Raw genomic sequence first — 21,368 nt, forward strand, 5'->3', positions numbered from 1 at the left:
GGGCGATCCCCGCGGCTTGGCGGCTCCCGGGGCGGTTGCCCCCGGCCGTGCCGGGTCTTGAGGAGAGGCTCTGGGAGCGTGGGGCGGGGGACCTCGGGCTCAAAGGCTGGGCCGATCGGTGCCGCTCGGCGGAGCGGGGAGGCGGAGGGAGGGCTGGGCAGTGCGGGACGGCTCCCGGGGGGGGGGGGGGGGGGGGGGTGTGTGTGTGTGTGTGTGTGACACCTGGCGAGGGCAGCGGGAAGGGCCCGGCGGGAGCACGGGGCAGCACCGGGCCGGTGGAGCTGAACGGCTCCGCCTGGCGCTTCGTCCGATGCGGGTGGGCGCTTTGGCGGCTGAGCGCGGGGAAGCGCTGCCCCGTGCCCCGGCTGCCCTTGCGAGCAGGCGGGGGTAGCTCTGAAGCACAAACCGGGCTGCGCTCCTCGGGCGCTCGGCTGTCGCCGCGCTCAGAGGCGGCAGAGCTCTGGAGGTCCTTTTGGGCCAGCGTCGCGTTATCGTGTACGTGCACGGGGTTTGCGTGGTCTTGGAATGAGAAAAAGAGAACTTCTGATTTAGATGAGGCAGTGAAAATAGGACTCCCTCTCCTCCTCCCTTAAATTTCCTCCTGTGAAAGACCAAACCACCTCTCGCACTAATCGTACGTCGTTTTGCCCTTTTCACAGAATCCTCCAAATCGTGGCTCTTCCTTTGGTTTCTCAGTATTTAATTTAATGAATGCAATCATGGGAAGTGGGATACTTGGCTTATCCTATGCTATGGCCAACACAGGGATCATGGGGTTTAGGTAAGTTTTCAGTTTTTATGTATACTTATTTTTAAACTCGACTCGTAGTTTTGAATGGAACAAAACTTGATTACTAAGACTCCTGTGCAACAACTGAGGAAGAAATAAATAGCATGTGCTCTTCATCACTGTTGAATAAGATATTCCCTCTTTGGTTTAGTCACTCAAACCTGGCCTAACGTAAGTGCTGCCCAAACGTTGCATTAAATTGCCACATGGTGGCAATTTCTTGGCCATTACTCCTAATAGACTGATACTTATTTTTCAAAGCTGCTATCTCCTTTGGTTCTAGAAATGGGCCTGCTGGAGTAGGATGGCCACATAGCTGAAAAATGTGAATCAAACCTGTGCTTCTGTTTGCACTTCTGCTTGTTGTACGTCCTAACCTATGGGTAACGGGGCCAAAGTCACCAGAATTGTCACTTCTACTGTTTTCTAAGCCCTAGATTCACTTCATTAGAAGACATGTATTTGTCTGTGTGTATGTGTACACGCAAATGTTATGTTCTCTTTGTAATTCATCTGTCGGGCCTTTACCCTGTATAGTTTGTGATATGCTTTGCTAAACAGTATAAGCAGCAGTGGAACTTAGCAAGTATTGGGAAGGGAGAGACCTTAGTCAGCAGATACGAGCCATAAAATGAGGAAATCTTGTCTTGTGGTAGCTTACTTCTTGCAAAAGTAGCATTCTTGAAGATAGAAAGTGCATTGTACTGTAAAAGTGCTTTAATTATGAATATTTTGTGGTTTTTAGTATCTTGCTGCTGATTGTTGCCAGCCTTGCTTCTTACTCTGTATTTCTTCTGCTCAGTATGTGCACTCAGACTGGTAAGTGAAAAGCGTTTATCTAACAGTGATCTCTGAAATACTTCCTCACCTGTGTCACAGAGACAAGACCCAGTATAATTATTGTAATTAACAGCGTGTTAACAGATAGCTGTGTCTGATTCACTGATGTTGAAATATTTAATGTTTTGAACGGTTTCTATTTGCCATTTAAAAATACTATTTTGAAATGTCTTGGGAAAAGTCAATGCCATCCGAGTGGTTTCTAGAGTTTCAGTTTTGATTTTTTCAAAACGCCTCTCTCATCTTTCCAAAAAGATAGATCCTGTATTTCTGTAGCAAAACTGCTTTGGTGCTGGCTGAACCATGCTACTTCAGTGTGTCCTGTTGCTTCAGTGAAGGCTTAAGAGCAATAAAATAGCCGACTTCCTTTCAGATTGTTGTATGTATTTTGATTATGGTTTGAAATTAATACCTTTCAGGTTTTGAAATCGTATTGCATTATCGTAATTCTCATGGCACTTTATAGGTGCAAGTTTTTACGGCATTTTTCATACCAAATGAGAAGTCTTATTGCAGTCCTTAGAATTACACTGTTTTGAGAACGTTCAATGAGTAGATTCTAATATCTGCAATCTAATCTGCTAATGTTTTAATTCTTGCTTCTTTTAATTGTTACTGAAACAACAATTTCCTTGAGTTCTCATACACAAAGATCATGTTATAGCAGGAAGTCTCCATCTCTTTCAGTCACCTGGTTATTGTTTCCCTCTCATCTGTTTTCCTCTCTTTCCAAAGGTGGTGGGAGAAAGCTTCCTTCCATTTCTTTCCTTGTTGGCTTTGCTTTCTATAGCTAGCTCTGGTCTTTCAGATGATTGCTTCCTCATTCTTCTTAGATCTGCTGCTCCTGTCTTCACCTGTTGAGTGATCTTCATACATTCTTAAAAAACATTCTTCAGAGGTAGGGTTGCTTTTTTGGTTGGTATTGTTGGCTGCTTGATGATTTGTGACTAAGTCTTTGGTAATTTTTTTCTCCTCTTGGAGCTCTGCTAGTTAGAAGGGAATCAGAGCCTGAAATAAGTAGCTAGGGAGACACATAAGCAAAGAAAAAAGGAGGGGAAAGTGAGGTAATTTTTTACCATCTTTGTTTACCTCTTATTTGAGGCTGAAAAGTTCTGTGTTATATAAGCCCGAAGTGGTATTCTGCGGTTGTCTGGTGAAATAATAATTAAAGAGATCCTTGCAAAACAACTACTGGTGAGAGGGGAAAACTAAGGACTTAAGCTTTTTGAAGTAAGAAAAGTTTCAATGTTGTGAACTTAGAGACCTAATAAATATACAAGGATGGTTTAGCTCCTCAGTTATTGTCCGAAGGCAATACCTCAAGAAAGCGTTTTTTAAATATGTGCGGCTGAGAGCAAGGAATACCACTGAAATGGCAGGATGAAGTGTTTCTTTTGTCTGAAACTAGCGCTTTACAGTTAATAATTACTTATCACCTAATGTTGACAGGTAATACTAGCACCAGAACTATGTCTAGGTAAGTTTGCTGGGTTGACAACCTTTTGTGTTTTGATTTTTTTTTTTTTTTTTCTTAATCTAAGTTTTCTCTCAGATTATGTTTACCATAATTCCTGTAAATCATTGAAGAATTTAATGTTAGATAGCATTCTGAGTTTTTCCATGGAATATTGTCTTTAGAAGTGAGAAATATGACCTGTTATGCCTCAACAAAGTAAAATCTGTGTACGTGTTTGCTTCCAAAGTAGATAATTGAACATTTTTCTTTATAAAACCCACATGCATTTGTGAACAAGGTTACAGCATTAAGATTAATCCGTGACAAGGAGTTGGAAAGAAATTTTAGTAGTTTTATATTACAAAATGAGCTAGAAAAATTTAAAGGGTGGAGAAGAAAAACCTTCGAAATTGTTTGTAAACTATTCATTCAGGCATTCAGATCAGAAAAGTAATCCTAGGAAAGAGCTGACCTATAAAATACTCTGTGAAAAGGAAGCTCTAATATTAATTCCGTTTTAAACAGAGAGCAGGATTTATTAAGCACAGGCATTTTAGTTGTAGTTTAAAAATAAAGAAGTGCCTTCAGTTTTTAAATTATGTTGGTCTGGGCTTTGACAAAATCAAATGATTTGTGTAGACCAAAAGGCTTAGCAAAAAAAATATTCCCAAGTGTCAAGTGTTAGATTAGGGTTGGTTCAGTCAATGTTTTCTCCTGGTGTTAATTCGGTATGACCTATATTGTTTTGGGGTCTGGGCTGACAAAGGCTAAGCTTACTCTGTAAGGCAGAGGAGTTGGGAAGTTAAGTGGGATGTACTTTGAAGTTCTGTGGCTTTTTTTTCTTTCTGTTTTGTGAGTTAGTCACGAGTATTGCTCGTACTATACTTGCCGATTTCGCTTTGCATTTCACACTTGCCGTTTAGTGTCAATAACATAACAGAAATCAAGCTAATCAGGCAGAAATTTTTTATATCAATTGTGCTTAATGTTTTGTTCCATGTATTCTTGAAATTACAAAAGTAATGTGGTCAAGTATTGGGGCTTCCCAGTGTTCACAGGACTAAAGTGAGTACAGAAATAGAGTTACTATAGAAAACATTCCAAGATTTCGCATTGCTATTTTGGAATTGTGTGGACAATTTTGTTCTCTTTGGTCGCAGCTTCCCGTACGTGTGTGTTGTGTATTTGTTCCCATGTGGTGAAACCAACTCTTTCCTAAATTTAACATTTTACTGACTTTTTGATGCCATTGGAGATGGCCTTCTGAAATGCTTTTCTTTTTTTTTCTTAGAAACAAATCTAAGAAAAATACCAGGTAAAATCTAGTGAGACATACTTCCTGTTTAGTATATCTGTGTATAACTTGTATCAGTGTAACAGCAGATGTGAGAGATTAGTCCAAGTTTAAGCTGAAGGCTAACTCTGGCTCATTTAATTTTGTCGTTCCGTTTGACGTTGTCACAGTGTATTGGTGTCAGTCATAGAGCAGAATGTGAAACGTCGCTCTTGAGAGAATCGTATGAGAAAATTCATGAAGTTTTGGGTTGGTTTGGTTTTGTTTTTTTTTTTTTCCCCCCCCTCTGGAGCATTGATCTGATTGCGTGCAGCACCTCGGTGAAATAAACCCACCGAGCTTGGGCAGTTGGCAGTCTGAGGCTCTGGTCCCGTCACCTGATCCCTGCGAACCGCCTGTTTCTCCCATGGCTTGTTTCCTGTACTTCAGTGGGACTTGACTCAGGTGTGAGGCTCTGCTCCCAGCAGCTCAGGTTGCAGGGCTGGGCCCTAAATTGAGATGTGACAGGAGGGGAAGCAGTGGTGTACCAAGTAGAACCAAGGAAGAGAAAGCAAGTGTGTGACAATAAAGTTATGTGGGTTTGAGATTAATTTTGCCTGTTGAGGCATTTACAGCTGTGGACCGTTTTATTATATACCGAGAAAGTGAGTGGTATTCCTCAGAAAACTTTCATCCTTTTTGATACCGCTTGAGTTTCTAATAACAAAACACAGAGCAGCAATGAAAGACTTTAATATGGCTTCCTTCCTTCTGAGAAGGGATTGGTTTGAGTTACCGGCAGTATTAGAAGTGAGCATCAGCTAAAACTCAACGAAAGCGTACAGGAAACCACAGGCCGTTTTAATGTGATTATGTGAGTCAGGTGCAGGTAAGGGCAGGACTTTGGGTTTGTTTTTTTGTTTTGCTTTGGTGTGTTTTGTTTTGGATTTTTTGATAATAGATTTCAACCAAGGAAGGTGTTTACCTTCAGCTGTCTCGAAAATAAATACTGCCCATTTTTTAAAAGCTAGCAAGGTGATGATTGATGTTTATGTTTGTAGAAAGATGAAAATGGATCCTCTGGTGTTGTCTTTATTTAAAAAAAAAAAAGTACCCTTTTAACTAATAAAATATGGGAGTATCTTATATCTAGTAGTTGAGGCTAATTTCAGAATTCTTCACCTCTAGTATCACTTGCTAAAGTCTTTGGGAGAAGGTAATTTGCCATTAATGTTTTTTGGGTTTTTTTTTAATATTACTATTTTTAATATTAAATTGAGTTTCTGGAGAGTCTTTGAATGGTTGGCATATAGCTGTATTTTGCAGCAGGAGTACAGGTGTGTATAAAACCTATTTTGTAAATAAAAAATACTATAAAATACCCTTTTAATTCTGTCCTGAATTATGTTCATTTAAAAAGAGGAAAAAAAAGGCAAAGCTAGAGCATTCAGGTGATTTTGAAGTTAGAAATATTTTAGGGTGTTTTTTTTTTTTCCTTACTAACAGCTGTCACTTCTTATGAAGACCTTGGCCTGTTTGCATTTGGATCAGCTGGAAAGGCGAGTATTTATTTTTACCTGTGTAATTTTCTTCTTGGTCTCGTGCTACTGATGTACAACTGTTCTTTGCCTAGTAAAGAGATGTGAATGAAAAAAGCAGTATGATTACTGCCGTTGTAGTCAGTACTGAAAAATCCCTTACATCCTGAGGCTTTTCACTACGTTTCAGTTAGTGTGTCAGGGCTGTGGAGGCCCAAACTTTAGTTAACTGTAAAATAGACATGCCTTAAATGTAAGATTTTGCGCTACTTTCCTGTCAGTGTGTTCATTTTTTAGTTGTATGTGCAAGTGTATGCTCACTGGCGTTGGTGTCAGGTTGGCTCAGCGATCTGTTTCAGGTTTGTTACAGTCCCACCGAAACTGCTGTAAACTGTAAGAGACAGGTAAGTGATTTACTGTTGGTGTTCTAGCATTTAATAGAGATCTGAGATAAGCGTTTGCCTTTCATGTCGTTTCCACAATAGGAACAAATAAGAGTATGTTAAATGCATGTTAATTTATTCCTTTTGTTTAATAAACTCTTCAGATGAATGTTACTTACTTGTTTTTATCCCGTGATTAAAGGAGGAAAAAAAGCCACCAGCAAAGTAACCGTTTTTGGTATAAGAGTAATCAACATGTAAGCTATGCCTTTTTAGCAGTGTGTACTGAATCTGTTTTTCCTAATAGGCAATGTTGTCCAGTAATGCTGGGTACACAGGAAATACTGCCTGTGAATACTGCACATTTAATGACTTCTATGCTCTCAGTTTCAGTTACACGATACTAAAAACAGGTTTTACCACACAGAAGTGCAATTTTAATGGTTTTCTGAAACAATGTAATCTTTTTAAATGAGTTCTGCTTAACAGACTACAGTCTAATTTCTTCTAGTTTAATAAAATAGCATTAAATCTGAGGTATTGGGTGGTTGTAAGGCTTCCGTTAGTGTTAATAAGCAGATGTGAATGTAGTCTGTGAGAATCGATATTTATCGATCAAAGCTGAGATGTGATCAATCTCAAGAGATAATAAACCTTGATATTAGCAAGTTATCTAATAAAATTATTTTTTATAGATCTGTTCTGTACACATTAACCCCAAGCCATTAGATGAAGAAATCGCAGAAGTATAAAGCTTAAGGAGATATTAAAATGGGACTTAGTCTGCCTTTGCTCTGAAGCGGGGCTAAAGGCACATAAACCATTCTTGGCAGATGTTTGTCTAATCTCTTATTTAAAAGCTTAAATGAAGGAGATTTCACAGCTTCACTATGTTAGTCAACATTGGTAATTTTTTTATTCTCCCTAATATACTTTTACATATTTTTCAGTTGAAATAATTTGTGCTAAAAATTATGTGGTCTTTTATTTTCAGTGTGCATGGAGAATACTAGATTGTTTCTAGGTTGGAAAGCTGAAGTTTTGATAAAATAATTAATGAAAGTTCACCAAGATTTCCCAATGAACTGATGTTTTCTGGAACACTTGCATTTCTCTCTTGAAGTATCTTTGATATTTATACAACTTTCTTAAAACTTGCCTGCAAAACAGAACACAGTAAGCTGGCTGAGAACTTGACAGTGACAAGAAATGTAATTATTATTACCTGTATTTTAGGTAGAACATGGTTGGTACTATGTCCCAGAACAAGATCTGCTATTTCTGTGGATGCTTCATGCTACTGATTGTGTTATTTCAGACTATTTTCTCTATTTGCAATCTAATAACTCTTAAGTCATATATTTGAGATCTGCTTCCTGAATGCATTGCTTTTGACTGATCTTGTTGATTTTTTTGACTCCTCTAATTTGCCAGAACCTTTCTGAATTCTAATCCTGTCCCTGAATGCTCCTCACTTCAGTCAGGCACGGGTGGCTTTTCTTTATTTCACTTTTTCTTTAAAGTAGTAGTTACTCTTCCCTTACCCGAGTCACTTCCTAATGATACAGGCAGACTGCTGCAGGACCTTGCTTGAACTGGCGTCGTGAGTTGACAGTGAACTACTGGTTAACTGCTCGTGAGGTAGAGCGGTTGTTCAACCTTTTGGTGATTTCCTGTCAAACATATTTTTCTGGGAGTTGTGAGAATGGAGATATTTTGCTGTTGGAAGATTGCTGATTCTCCCTTTACAAGGCGTGAAGTATTTGTTTCCATCTATGGCAAATTCCGAGATGCCATTCTTTTCTTCCCCCCCTCCCCCCCCCGTTAACTTTTAAACTGATTTTGAACTCGTTTAAAATCTGATGTGGTTTTCTAGCTGATCAATTGAAAAAATGACAACTTTGCTTTCAGATTTTATTCAAAAGTACAAATTTGGTTTTCTTCTGATAACTGGCTTAATTTTTTCCAAGTTGACTTAATGGTAGCACTCATGTAGGAAGGTCCTGCTACATCAAGAGCAGCAGTAGGTGAAAAAAAAGCTGTACTAGATGGTTGTACTGTTTTAGAAATGAACTGAAAAGAAAACACTGGGAAAATGGTAGACACTTTCAGGGTTTTTTCAGGTGGAAGTTAATTCTTTGGATTCAGACAAGTATTTTAATAGCCTGTGATCATTTCTACTTCTCTATCAGTCCAGTATGAACAATCACAAATGCTAAAGGAAAGTCTGTCTAGTTTACAAGTTTAAAAAAAAGTAACAATCAGGACAGTTAAAAATATTCAGGTTTTTGGAGTGAGGAAGTACAAATTTCTGTGGTCTGATTGTCTCTTCAGAGGTGAACGATCATTTTCATTTGTACTCGCCTGATGTCAATTAGAATGCGCTTGCATGTTTTCAGGGACTTAAAAACCTCATCTTCTGCAGAACAGGTTTCGCTGTGTAACTCCTCTTGTTTTGTCATCTCAGAATGAAAATGCAGTATTTTCAGGAGTTTTTTTGCTTTTATATTCATTTTAGATTGTGCTGGTTTCCATGTGTTAAACTCTTCAGTGAAGAGAAGGTGCCCTTCCTTTCAGTACTGGTTATCGCTTCTACATCTGGTCTGTTTAAGATAATACATATGTGTTTTATGACTGCTACAGACATATGATTTTAGTTATCCTTACCCTTTCTAAAGAAATCAATTTTTTTATAGGTCCTTGTTGCAACTACAATAATTATCCAGAATATTGGAGGTAAGAAACTTCATATGCTCAATATTAACAGAGTGGAGTATAACCTACAGTCTACAAAGCTCCACAAACACCAAAGGCAATCATTAAATGAAAGTATTCTTAAGAGGCTGATTAAAAGGACAGAAAACTTAAAGAAAAGGCTTATGTGATCATGCCAAGTGTTCTGTAGTTGAGGGGTAGATGGGGAGACTTGGGGGTTGGATTGTATGCCTGATCCTGCATCACAGGTTGTGGAGCACGTCCATTATAGCTGGCATTGCTAACTGGAAGGGGCTGAGGAAGCGTATCCTCCTCTCCACTGTTCCCTACATTGGTGTCTGGTAGCTGCATTTTATCATATAGTGTTTTGGGTTTTGCCGTTGGAACTTGCTTGTGCACGTTAGTGGTTTGTCTTAACAACTGAATGTTTACCCAGCCGTGAAGTTCTGTGTGTTCTTTATTAACGGTTGCCCCTTTTTGTTGTTGTTGTTAGTTCAATACCTTGCTTTTGTGGGGCTTGTTTAGTTTGCTGACTTTCATCCCGCAGGCTGATAATCTATGTTGTCATATGCTGGGCTGTCCAGTTACATTATTCTTATTTTGTCTTCCTTGGTGCATAGCATAATACAATAACACCAGCTGTCGTCTTATTAAAAAAACTGCCTAAGCATTTAAAGTCTTACTCGGGTGTGTTCACATACTTGACAGTTACTAAGTAGCAGTGCCCTTAGAAATTAATTGTCTGAAAGTAGACAGTGTTAAACAGAACAATTTTTATCTTTTTTTGGTCATAAATGTTTTGGATACTCTCTTTTAGATGAGGGAATGATATGAAAGCTGCTTCTCCTCTCTCCCCTACTCCCAAGAAGATACACATGTTCACATACATTGAGAGAAGGAAACAGAATTCCAGTGCTGCTGTTCTTTCCTTTAGGATTACCTGTTGAGTCCAGACAATTAATTTGGTGATGCTGTTTTTTCTCACTATGTAGAGACCTAGAACTAGACCAAGTAACTGCTTTTATGATAAAATTGAAGTCTTTCCTTCAGAAGCTCCAGTAATAAAAACTGCCTAATTGTAATGGCTATAAAAACCCAAGAATTAATTTCAGGCAGGAGCGAACATATTAATTCCAAGATTAACTCATACAGGTTTTAGAGGATATTCTGTAGCAATGAACAATTCTTTTTGTTTTCCTTTCCTGTTTGAGTGGACCTCTAAATAAACAGTACTAGAAAGAGGGATACGCAGTACAGGGTCTGGAGCCTCTGGGATTGTGTACAAGACTGTGGTCAAAGGAAATACGACTCTCATTTCTTTCTTATAGCAGTTCATAACCTTCTCTGTGTCATTTTTAATAAAATTCAGCTCAGTAACTCTAGAGCCCCACACTAGTGCATGCTGGATATTATGAAACTGCTTATTCCATCTCCTGCAGTGACCTTTTCTGCCAACAGGTTGGGCCTGGTTTGCCAACCGGTGACTTTCTGTTTAACTAGTGAAAAAGTAGGTTTTTGCAAGTTGAAACTCTTCTTTCAAATATTTCTAGTGACCTCATTTTGGTGGAAGCTTTCAAAACTCTTTTTGTTCTTCTGGTTCCAAGGGCAAGATCTTTCATCAAGATGGTTCATGCATCCGATACGTTCGCTTGCAAAGATCCCTTACCTTCAGAGGCACTGAAAAGAGAAAGCTGACTTGCCTTCCCCAAATCAGTTAGTGTTAGTAGTGCCCCAGTCTGTGAGGAAGGGTCACCTGTGGAAAACTGGGTTGCAAGTTGGGCCTCCTTGGCACCTTCTCCCATACAGCAGGTGGATTGCGCTGTCATTGCAAGGAGCTATCACAGCTTCTGGTCACCATTTAGATTTCTGTTTAGGACCAGAGCTCCCAGTTGCGTTATTTCTGTCCTTACCAACTGCCTCTGGCAGAGTCCTGTGATGCTGCAGCCCTGTGTTAGGAATCATCTTTGAAGATGACTGCACTGCAGGCTAACAGGCTCTTAAAAAAAGGGGGGATGAAGAATTCTCTTCACCTCTCGTTGAGCCTGGACTCTTGAAGAAATGCTTAGAAAGAAAGGAAATTTTCTTGTCTTTCTGGTCCTTCTGCAGATTTTAAATGGGGATGGTGAGACTGTGGAGCACAGTTTGTCCTGAGTGGAGCCACGCTGGAATTAAGTGTAAAACTTGGGTGCGCTTTGTTTGGTGTTCCCTTCTTTTTCTTCTTCTGTCCATTTGAAGGAACCAGCAGCACCGTGCCTGTTGGGCAGACATCCAGACTCTGTCACCATCTTTAATTTCAGAGTAAGGCTAAAAATAAAATTGTTTTCTGTTACCTCCTCCATCATCTGACCTGGGTGCATTGCATCATAGAGTATCTTATTTCAAAAGAGATTGGAGAGCGTGAGATAATGAACGATGGTTTGTGATTGAAATAAACAACTATACTAGGATTACTGTCACTATCAGCATCTAGTCTGGGCTTTTTTAAAGTTTGGTCTGATCACTGCTAAAAATAATTTAAGTGCAGAAGTGATTTGTAGTAGAGAGAGCTTTTTAGTAATCATTTTAATATAGTTCTGCTTTCCAATTTGTCACCTGTGCTTTAAAAAGGAAGCATAAAGTGCAGGTTTGAATTTGACATCCTAATTGCATACACTTAGGGATTTATGTAGATAGGGGAGCTGATTTTTCTACTAGTGGGATACCCGAAGGAGGGGGGGGGCGGGGAGAAGATTCTTGTACAGCTACAGGAAAGCACTGGTTGGTCAAATTTGGAATTTAAAAGATTAAAAGAAAAATTGATTTCAAGTACATTGCTTGGAATTTTAACATGTATCTCTAGCATGAGGGCTCAACTTCCCTGCAGATTTTTAATTGTCTCTTAGAGCACTTTGTGTTATGTTAATCTAAGTAACACAAATCAAATGTCAAAATCCAATTGAGTACCAAGGATGAGCTACAGATGCATCAGGGTAATGCATCGCCTTTGTGATATCCAGGTGGAAATTAAGGTAACTTTAAATACGGTGACTTACAGATTTTATAGAACATATACAGATTCTTGGCTTAGAGTGATTAAACTTTGAGAATATTTGCCTAGCTTTCCTTCTGTCAGTACGTACTTGTTCTTGCGATGTAGGTATTTGTTAACAAAGTGAAAACAAAAGGTTGAATGGACTAGCCAGAGCTGCTAATTTTTATCTTGCTCTGTTTGTCAGTGTTTTGGCCCAATCCAGCAGCCTTTTAATCTAAATAACTAGTGATTAGTTACAGGTGAACTGCCTCGTTCTTGAAAAAGCTTGTTAGTGTGTCTGTGCGGTTCAAACTGGACACGAGAAAGGAAACTATCAAAGTGCACCCTCCCAGGCTGTTACTTTGTTCATCCATCCTCCTGACCCCCTTTCCTTTCACCCCAGATCTGTAAGTGGGGTGATCTTCCAAATGTCCATTTCTTGCCTGCCATGCAGAAGAAGATCTTGAAGGATTTCAGATCTCGTCATATGCCCTCGATATGAGAGAGAGCCCTTGGAGAAGCTGGACGCCTGGAGGTGTGGAAGGAGCGAGGGAGGCTGCTATCGCAAACACTGTTAAACGGTTCCGCTGGCTCTTCGGGTGATCCTTCCCGGCAGCGACTGGGCTTGGACCGAGTCCCCGCTATTGTTTTAATAGCGTTGTGCTTCTAGGAAGTGATGGATGAGGCACAGTGGGCCAAAGCTGTGGCTCAGCGTCACGCAGCCCTTCCCCCTCTCCTGCCAGGGAGGTTCTGAGAGCTTCCTAGATGCTTTGTGAAGGGGGGAAGGAAGACAGGAATTTCTCCTGCTGGAATTGTCCTCTGCAGATGTGACTGAAAGGGAGGAGAGTTCACAGCCCTGTGTCCCAGAGAAAGTCAGTAAGGATCTTAAAGCATATGTAATGAAGTTAGAGAAGGAATTATTTGAGTGAGGCTGGTGGAAAAATGGAGACAAACACAATAAAGCATTGCACAAGAGCGGCTCTCGGCCTGTTGCCAACACTAACAAATCCTCAGCGTTGAGGTCTAGCAGGAATTACGCAGAGAGTTTTACAGCATACTTCTCTGGGCTGCGGGCTGGTATCAGCTGAAGGTCACTGCTGGAGGGAGATACGGCCGGGCCCAGAGGGCCTGGTAGCTGTGATACAGAGGGACATAAATTGAAACTGCTGAGAACATGAGTTTAATTATTTAAAATTTATTAGCAGTGGGATTAAGTGCAACGGTAGAACCTGCAGTGCAGCCGTGTAGCATAGGTGGTCTGTGTGAGGGCTTTTTGCAACAGACTTTATTTTTTTTCAACTTCTTTTGATAGGCTGCGATACCCGGGGGAGTTCTCGTGCTGCGGGTCAGTATGAGTAACTGCGCTAGCTGGCTTGGCTGGTACCCAGGTGACACTGCAGTCACTCTTTGGAACCAAGCTTTCCAGACAGCTATCTTAATTTTACAAAGAATTGTTTGCTTTCTGGTATAAATACAGTTTAATTAAGTGTAATTTCTGTCACTGGTGCTTGCGGATTTTGTTTCAATATTCTGCAATTAACATGTCCTCAGAGGTACACGTTTTTCTTCTTTGTAAGAAGAAGTAATGAGGAAAAAAGATTGTTCCGTATCCCCGGAGTGCTGTTTTATCCCCAGGCCTGCCTGAGTGCTGTAGGCAGTAATAGAAGTGGCAGGGTTAGTTCTGATGGGAGATGCAGTTCCTCAGCTGGGTGTTACGGCCTGTTGATGCAGTCAGTGTGACGGGCAAAACTGTGCAATGGACGTCCCACGTGCTAAATGCATGTTTGTATCGGGATAGCTCGTGTTTTTCAAGCTTCCCGAAGTAAATCAAGTGGCGTTAACCACTGGCAAAAGCACGTATTTAAATACCGGTGAGAGTGTGGGGGTGGCGAGGCCGGGCGGTGGCCAGCGGAGCGGGGCTGCTGCCCGCTGCGTCCCGCACCCCCCTGTGTGTGTGTGTGAGCCAACAGCGAATATGGAACTTGGGACCTTGCGGGGGGAAGCGTGTGTGTGCTGGGCTTGCAGTGCTGTGCACGGATTAAAAAAACCCCAGACCTTGTTTTATCAAGTTAATTGGGCAGTTTTGTTTTGCAGATTATTTTCTTGTTCTCCTCAGGTTCATCCATTCTGAAATTTAGTTTTAAAAGTATTTACCAAATTTGTCTCATTTCAATGGAGCAAATATTTTTGGAGGATGAGGGGTTGGGTGAGTGGGAATAACCCTTCGTAGAGTACGATACTGTATAAATTTTGAAAATAAATGAATGGTTCCAATGATGGCAGAATAAAATACAGCTTGTTACATGCCAAGACCTGCATCGTTAATAGCTTAAGAAATTACTGAGCTTCCTTTAAGTATGGGAAATCTCATTCTGTTTTCAAACAAACTTCAATGTTTGTTTTCACAGTGCAGTTTGCCTCTGACCTGAAAGCCTAATTATCCTAACTGATTCAAAGTGAGGATTTCCAGTGCAGAGCTGCCTTAATTAAGGGCAGGTTTGCCAGCTCCTGTACTAATTTAACAATTGATGACCCATGCTCTTGTGTTTTCATGTTGCAGTGAGTGGTTGTTGGAAGGTTTCATACTGTAAAGAATATTAAGACTGCTTTAAATAAAAAAAACAGCAAAAATCCCAACCTCCAGCTCTACTTCAGGATGGAATATATGATGAGCTACGTAGAACACATTTCAGTTTTATTAGCATTTAGTATGAATACAATTAAACTAATGAAATTTCACCAAAATAAAGCTGCTGCCCAACTGTTCCCTGTGGATTAAGAAGGACTTTTTTTTTTTTTTTTAAGTTTGCCATAGGTAAGTTCCAGGGTAATTCAGATAAAGAAGGAAAGGGAAGCAGGAGAGTGGAAATTCATCAGGGTGAGTGTCCACAACGTGAAGCCTAGCAAAAAAGTTGACACCTTTTTTTGTTCTCAGAAATTCTCTGTATAAACAAACATTACATCTTCTTTCACGTACTCCAGTCTACATCTGTATTTAAAAACAAACAAATGATCCCAACATTATTTTTTTAAAGTTTTTTTTAAGCTTCCACTAAGAGGAAATATTAAAAACAATGCATCAGGTAATTGGGAGACTTCTTAAAATCAAATATGAGGAGATTCATTGCAAAAATGAAAACAAAAGAGCATGCTCTTAAGGCCATATGATGTGATAGCTGAACTAGTTGATGGTTTTCAGTGGCATCCAGACATCATGCCTGGTGTTTCCACAGTGTGAATTCCTTAGGAGGAGCTCAATGCAAGACTGAAGTACTCCCTATCTTGCTATTCCGTTCTAATTCTTTGACAGGAAAAATGGGAACTTGCCCAAAATCCTCTGTAGTTTCACTTTCTTTCTTGAAATCCTTCCCTGCTTTCCTTTTTAACTTTGTCACATTGTTTGGATTAGGACAGATTCAATTTTAAACAAAACCTCCGTACCAGCAAAGGGAGAGACAAGGCCAAAGGGGTTTGTCGCATGCAGTGGCTCTGAAAGAGCCAGCTCTGTTGAGCTGGAGCATGCAGCGACCGACCAGTAGTGTTTATTCTGCTGTTTCTGACTTTCAGCCTCTAACCTTTCCAGTATTTTGAGAAATACTGAACTCTTTAGACCGTGAGAGTTACAAGCATTGTCATTTATCTTAATTATCTGTAGGTATTTGTGAGGAATCTCTGTCTTCCCGCAGGTGAGAATCAAGGTTGCTCTGTCTGCTTGTCCTGGCTCCCAAATGAGCACCCCTCTCTTTAAGTAGGAGCTGAAGAAGCGGTGTGGCTGTATGGATACAGCCTGGTTTTCACCAGCCCCCTGTCTTCTCTTGTGTGAAGTTTGGAGGGTAGTTTGGTTCCATTTTTGCACAGTGCATAGTAATGTAAGACATCTTTATAGTGCTCCAGTATGGTCAGCTACAGTGGTAGAGTAGGAAAAACTAACCAGAGGAGTTAGATTCAGTCCCTTCAATTAAATGATTTGAAGGGATTTATCACCAACCATTTACTAAGAAAGGAATAAATTATATATTTACACATAAGTTAAATGTACATATTCTCTTGCATCATTGCTGTGGACTTCAGCAATTGATCTTTTCTGGGGGTGGGGGTGTGGTGTGTGGGGGGGTAATAAGGAAAAGTTACACTTATTTTTCTGGTAACCAAAAAGCCACTCACGTGTTTGATTTTTAAGACTGGGCTACCTCAGAAGAACTATTTTGAAAACATAACCTTGGCTGCCGTTTTCTCCAGCAACTGATGCTTTTTTTCAAGTAGGGGCACATATGCTCGGTGTTAAACAGTGTTGTAGCGCAGTAAGGATATTCCAAATAACGTATGCATGGCGTGTATATTTATAGAGAGTCATATCTCATGGTGGCGCTACAGGTTATAATAACAAAAGTGGTTTATATTTTAACAAACATCTTTCTTTTATGTCAAAGAACTAAGTTTTCAGACCATGGCAAAGTGATAGGTATTTGAAGAATGTAATTTCTTGCTGCTTTCAAGACAGTGGCAAGCCTATTGAATAACGAAGTAGTAATATCATTTTGATTTCTGCTGAATACTGTTTTATGGCATTTCTGTTTCAAGGCCTATTGAGAAGTTCAGACCTGCTTAGTTCTCCAGGTAGCCCTTGGTGCATCCTGAAAATTGTTTAAAAATAACATAATACATGCCAGTTCAGGACCTGAAAATTAGGACACGAATATATGAGGGTTGCTCACGTAGTTGTGGTTCAGCACTTGCTGCACCTGCATATTGCTAAATCTCAAACTACGTCATTGCACACCATTTGTTCTGCAGGAAACCTGCCTCGTTCAGTGCTAAAGATGGGTGTCTCGTGTTGCAAAGAGAAGGTGACATGAAGAAAACACAACGTTGTTCTTTCATTTAGGGGATGAGACTGGGTTGCAAGAGCAGTAAGTTCTGCTCCCTCAGGCTATGTGCATGTAAGGGGGGTGAACTCTGAAGGGAGTGTTGCTTCTGACATCTGCTAAATTTTTTTGTACGCTTGACTTCTAAAGATGAATGTGTGTTTATTATAATTTTAAAAGGTGCCTTAAAAGTTAGCCATTAAAGCATTGAAATTCTTTTCAAAAGGACAGAGGAAGTCAGTATTTCAAAGTGGAATAAATCAAAGCACAAGGTACTCTTTTTGTTGTGTTCACTTGTGTCACAGTTTAGCCTTGTGACTCTAATCTCTTCCTTCCGTTATAGGTTAAAAATGCCAAGGATAGCTGACCTTCAATTTTTATAATATAACTTGACGTGACTCTGGTCATGTTGGGCGTCAGGGAAATTAAATAAAATGTCTTATTTGGAGCAAAGAATACATGACGTTTTGTCTGTCATACCGTGTGCACTTTATTCCTGCTTGAGATAATTTTTTTCGAGTTGCTATGCTCTTTTTGAAGACACTTCGTTCTTTTGGTTTCAACTTTAAAAAACAAACAAACAGCGTTCTTTGCTCACTTTGTAGTGTGTTTCAGAGAGTCACACAGTGGTTAGTGACTCTTCTTTCGTGCTGGGTAAGGCTACAAGGAGCTGTTGCTCGTGAGGAGAATTACAGATGTGTTTGTAAGTGAAGAAAAAGCAGGATTCAACTTTTTAAAATGTATTTAGCGTGGGCGTCCTGCTCGTGTTTATGTATGAGATTCACATCTTACTGGAACATCAGGATATGAGTAAAATTACTTATTTTCTTCTAGAACAAACAAGAGACTATAAACTGGGGGAAAAAAAATCCTGCTATGTCAGATTGTTTCCCATATGCTCAGAGAAAGGAAGAAAGATGCATACAAATGTTTAGCATGTGCAGGTTTCTTGGTGCATGGCTGGTTCCCTACTTAGGAGTGGAATTCAGTGAAATAGGACTCCTCTTTTAAAAACAAAGAGTAAGCGCACAACAAAGGGTAAGTGATCAAATGATTAGCCAGAGGCTAATAGAAATGCAAGGGAAGAGTGACAGATTGCATATTAGGAGGAAATCTGATCTGGAAATTAATTTGAAGCTTTCTGCAGCTGAGGCTGCAGAAGAACTGATTTTGAAATCTTTCTGAAGATCTAAATATATGAAAATTGGGACTTGCTTGTGTATAAAGTGTTGTGTAGTACAAGAAAGAAGGCTAAAAGATAAATAAAGTTGAATTACAATTTAGAGGAATTTTCCTTCTCCCCCTCCCCCCGCTTAATTTTTTAAAAATCTGCCTTTGCTTAGAGTGAAATATGCATCTGCCAGTAGCTTAGCGTGGGAAATGGCGTTAATTTACTTACAAATTCTGGTGATTTAAGAATATGCATGCTGTAAGGTTCTCTGTGGTTGAATCTACATTCTGTTGTATGCAAATAGGAGAGTAGAATCAGGACAGCAGATAAATACCTCAGCAGGCACAATCAACAGCTACATATCAACAAGGAAATATGCTTGAATGTTGGAAAAAACAGAGCTTTTAATTGGGAAGAAGTGAATATTTCCTTATTTAGTAACCTACCAAATGGCCTTAATTTAACTTGCGGTAGGTAGATGTCACTTTGTATTAATAGAATTCACTTTCTTTATAGAGACCACATTACTTTTCTTCAAAATTCAATGTTAACTGCTGTAGTACAGCAGTATCTGAGTCCACATGGTTTTTTTAATGTTCGAAACATTCCTGTAAAAAAAAAAAAAACAAACAAAAAAAAACAAACCAAAAAAACCCTCAAACAACACACCCCCCCAAAAAAAAACCACCAAAAAAACAAGCAAACAAAAAAACCCCACAACAAAACAAACCATAAACTTATGAAAAAATCAGCTTACGGAATTTTGCTGGTTTACTTTTTAAAATTTATGTTTTAATTTTAAAGCGTTAATAAATACACCACGGCAATAGTCTAAAGAATTGTAAATACGGTAAAGTTTGACTACAACAGATGAATTTGTGTCAAGCTTTAAATGTGACTAGATTTTTGTCGGCGTGTTACTGAAGTTACTTGCTGCTGAAGGATGGAAATCAGTTTCATGAAGGCTTTGATATTTGTGGAAGCTGTTTGGAAAGCTTGATTTTTCTGAGTAATTCTCTGCTGCTTTTTGCTTCATATAAGTACTTGCTGCTTCTGTAAAAGAAAAAAGTGACAGGAACAGTATGTGAAGGTATCAGGTTAGTAAATTTGTAATTTAAAAATCTGCTTATTTATGCCTTTGATCATGTTATATAATAAAGGAGAAAAGTGATGCAGTGAAGTAGCTTTTGGTTTTATGTGTATGTATCGTCACTTTCTTCTGAATAGAACTATAAACGCTTAATTTCAAATGACACTCCCGTAACAGAAACTAACAATTTCTCTTCTGATTCACAGTTCCTGTGTAGTTTTGCACTCGATGTTGTTGCTGGGTTCTTCTTGGTGGTGTGTTTAGCATGAGAAGCAGAGATCTGTCACTGATAATCCTCTTACCTTCCAGTGCCAAACTGTGCAGTTCATAAAAAAACTCTTTCAAGTCCTATTCTTGTCTTTAAATTTCTGTCATGTATTTCTTTAGTACAACAGGCACTGAACAACAATAAAAACTGAGTCTTTTAAAAAACCTACTGTATTGATAGAAGCAAATCTTACTATTTACTCTTGTCATTAAAGAGTAAAGAGGGAGGCGAAGTGCTGCAGCCTTGTAGTCAGTCTCTAGCCTGTGGGTCCCTATTCTCAGGTAAAAGGTCAGGCCTGTAATTTATGTTGTTTTGCCTTTTAGTCCTTTGGATTATGCTTTCCTTGTTTCAAGACTCACATCATAACAGTCGCTTTGGAGACATTAGCTAACATCAGCACAATACTCGGAGATTTGCAGCTATTTTTAAGGGAAAATAAATTCTGATTCTGGTGCCGTGGTGTCTAATACATTGCTGAGATGTCCCAATCATAGTCGCTCTAGTTAAGGTGTGCTAATCATTACAACCAAAGATATTGGTATTCCTCTGCTGAATCTGTTCTTCTTCTGTTTGCAGCGATGTCATCTTACCTTTTAATTGTTAAGTCTGAACTTCCTGGTGCTGTTGCGGGGTTCTTAAGTGGAGACGAGAGCGGGTAAGGGAAAATGCTTCATACATTCCGTGTTTGTCTTGAAGAAGAAAGTGGTTCGGGACTGCTGAAGGAGATGGGTACTGGCACTTCCCTCTGATCTCACATGCTAAAAAAATCAGTTATTTACGGGAGTTCTTGGAATATGAAATGTATTTGGCATGTGCAAGCCTTCTGCAGCACACACACACACAGAGCATGATTCTTTCCTCATAACAATTTCCCATCAGACGACCTTAAAGTCAGTGGCAAAACTCCGTCTCAGAAATCTCCGTTCTGTAAAAATTTAAAAGGGGAAGCAGGAGGGGACAGGAGGGAGAGGAGCAACGTTTAAAACTGCTGTCATGTTATCACTTCACATATTTCAAAACCACAGTACAAAAAATGGCAGACGTTTAAATTTAAATATTTTGTTGTCTTGCTCCAGTAATTGAACTTGTCTTGGGAAAAATGCCAGGTTTCCAGACTTGGTTTATGATTCCTTAACTTGGCTCCCAGTAAAGAAATTATTCTTCACAATTGAGCTATAAAGCTTGTATGTAAGGAGGGTGTCCCTCAGATTTCTGTCAGAACAGTCACAAGAAATCTGTGCCCGTACTAAGACAAACATTGCCGCTTCAGCACAGAAATACCTTGTTTGAGTGGCTCCAGTGCTGCTGTCATTCATAACAGTGTATCTTAGATTGTGTTACGGCTGTCTTTCCAAACTGCTGTTTTCGTATGTTTTGAGCTCAAAACTTTCTCTGGATTGACATGTGGTGAAATTGTCACAAGGCTGTGTGATGCTTGTGTTGTTCCTGAACATTGTGGTTGAATTTTAAGTTTGAAATTAGTTTTTTAAAAGTTACTTTAGTTCATTTGTATTTTGTCATTTATAACTTTTCCATTTTATAACGAACATTTTGATAGATGAAGTATGGTTGTAACCTTGCTTTCTATCTTTCTGCCCTCTTGGCCCTTGCAATATGTTTTTAGTAAGGGGCTTTTTTTTTTTTAACTCATGTTTTATATGTATGTGTCATTTTTAGTTTGCTAATGTGTCTCTTCCAGCTGTGATAGTCATCAGCTTTTCATTTGGGTGCTATCACCTGCTCCTTCAAGATCATACTTTTAACTCCACTCCTCATATACAGCGGTTGAGCCTGCTACTGTGTCTGCTGCACGTGTGTTCCAGCCTGGCTGTCCCCAGATTTAACACTTGAATATCACATCACTTAGCACTGTTTTTAATTTTATGTCAGCTCTGTTTATGCAAAGAGGCTTTTCCCAAGAAAGATGCACTTTTAAACAAACAGCTTATGAAAACTAGGCAGAATCTGG

The 21,368-nt window shown here is 39.5% G+C and overlaps 1 protein-coding gene across 1 annotated transcript in view; it reads left to right on the forward strand.

Moving 5' to 3' along the window:
- Positions 1-692: 692 nt before the first annotated feature.
- SLC38A6 (solute carrier family 38 member 6) overlaps positions 693-21,368 on the forward strand; it is a 38,107-nt gene continuing 17,431 nt past the window's right edge. The window contains exons 1-5 of the mRNA XM_086463107.1: positions 693-781; positions 1,536-1,609; positions 5,866-5,918; positions 8,977-9,016; positions 19,976-20,054. Coding sequence (XP_086319233.1) covers positions 708-781; positions 1,536-1,609; positions 5,866-5,918; positions 8,977-9,016; positions 19,976-20,054 — 320 coding nt within the window. The 5' untranslated portion in view covers positions 693-707. The remainder of the gene's footprint in view (positions 782-1,535; positions 1,610-5,865; positions 5,919-8,976; positions 9,017-19,975; positions 20,055-21,368) is intronic.

Source organism: Leptosomus discolor, chromosome 3, assembly GCF_034619465.1.
Source record: "Leptosomus discolor isolate bLepDis1 chromosome 3, bLepDis1.hap2, whole genome shotgun sequence".
Classification (NCBI taxonomy): Eukaryota; Metazoa; Chordata; class Aves; order Leptosomiformes; family Leptosomidae; genus Leptosomus; species Leptosomus discolor.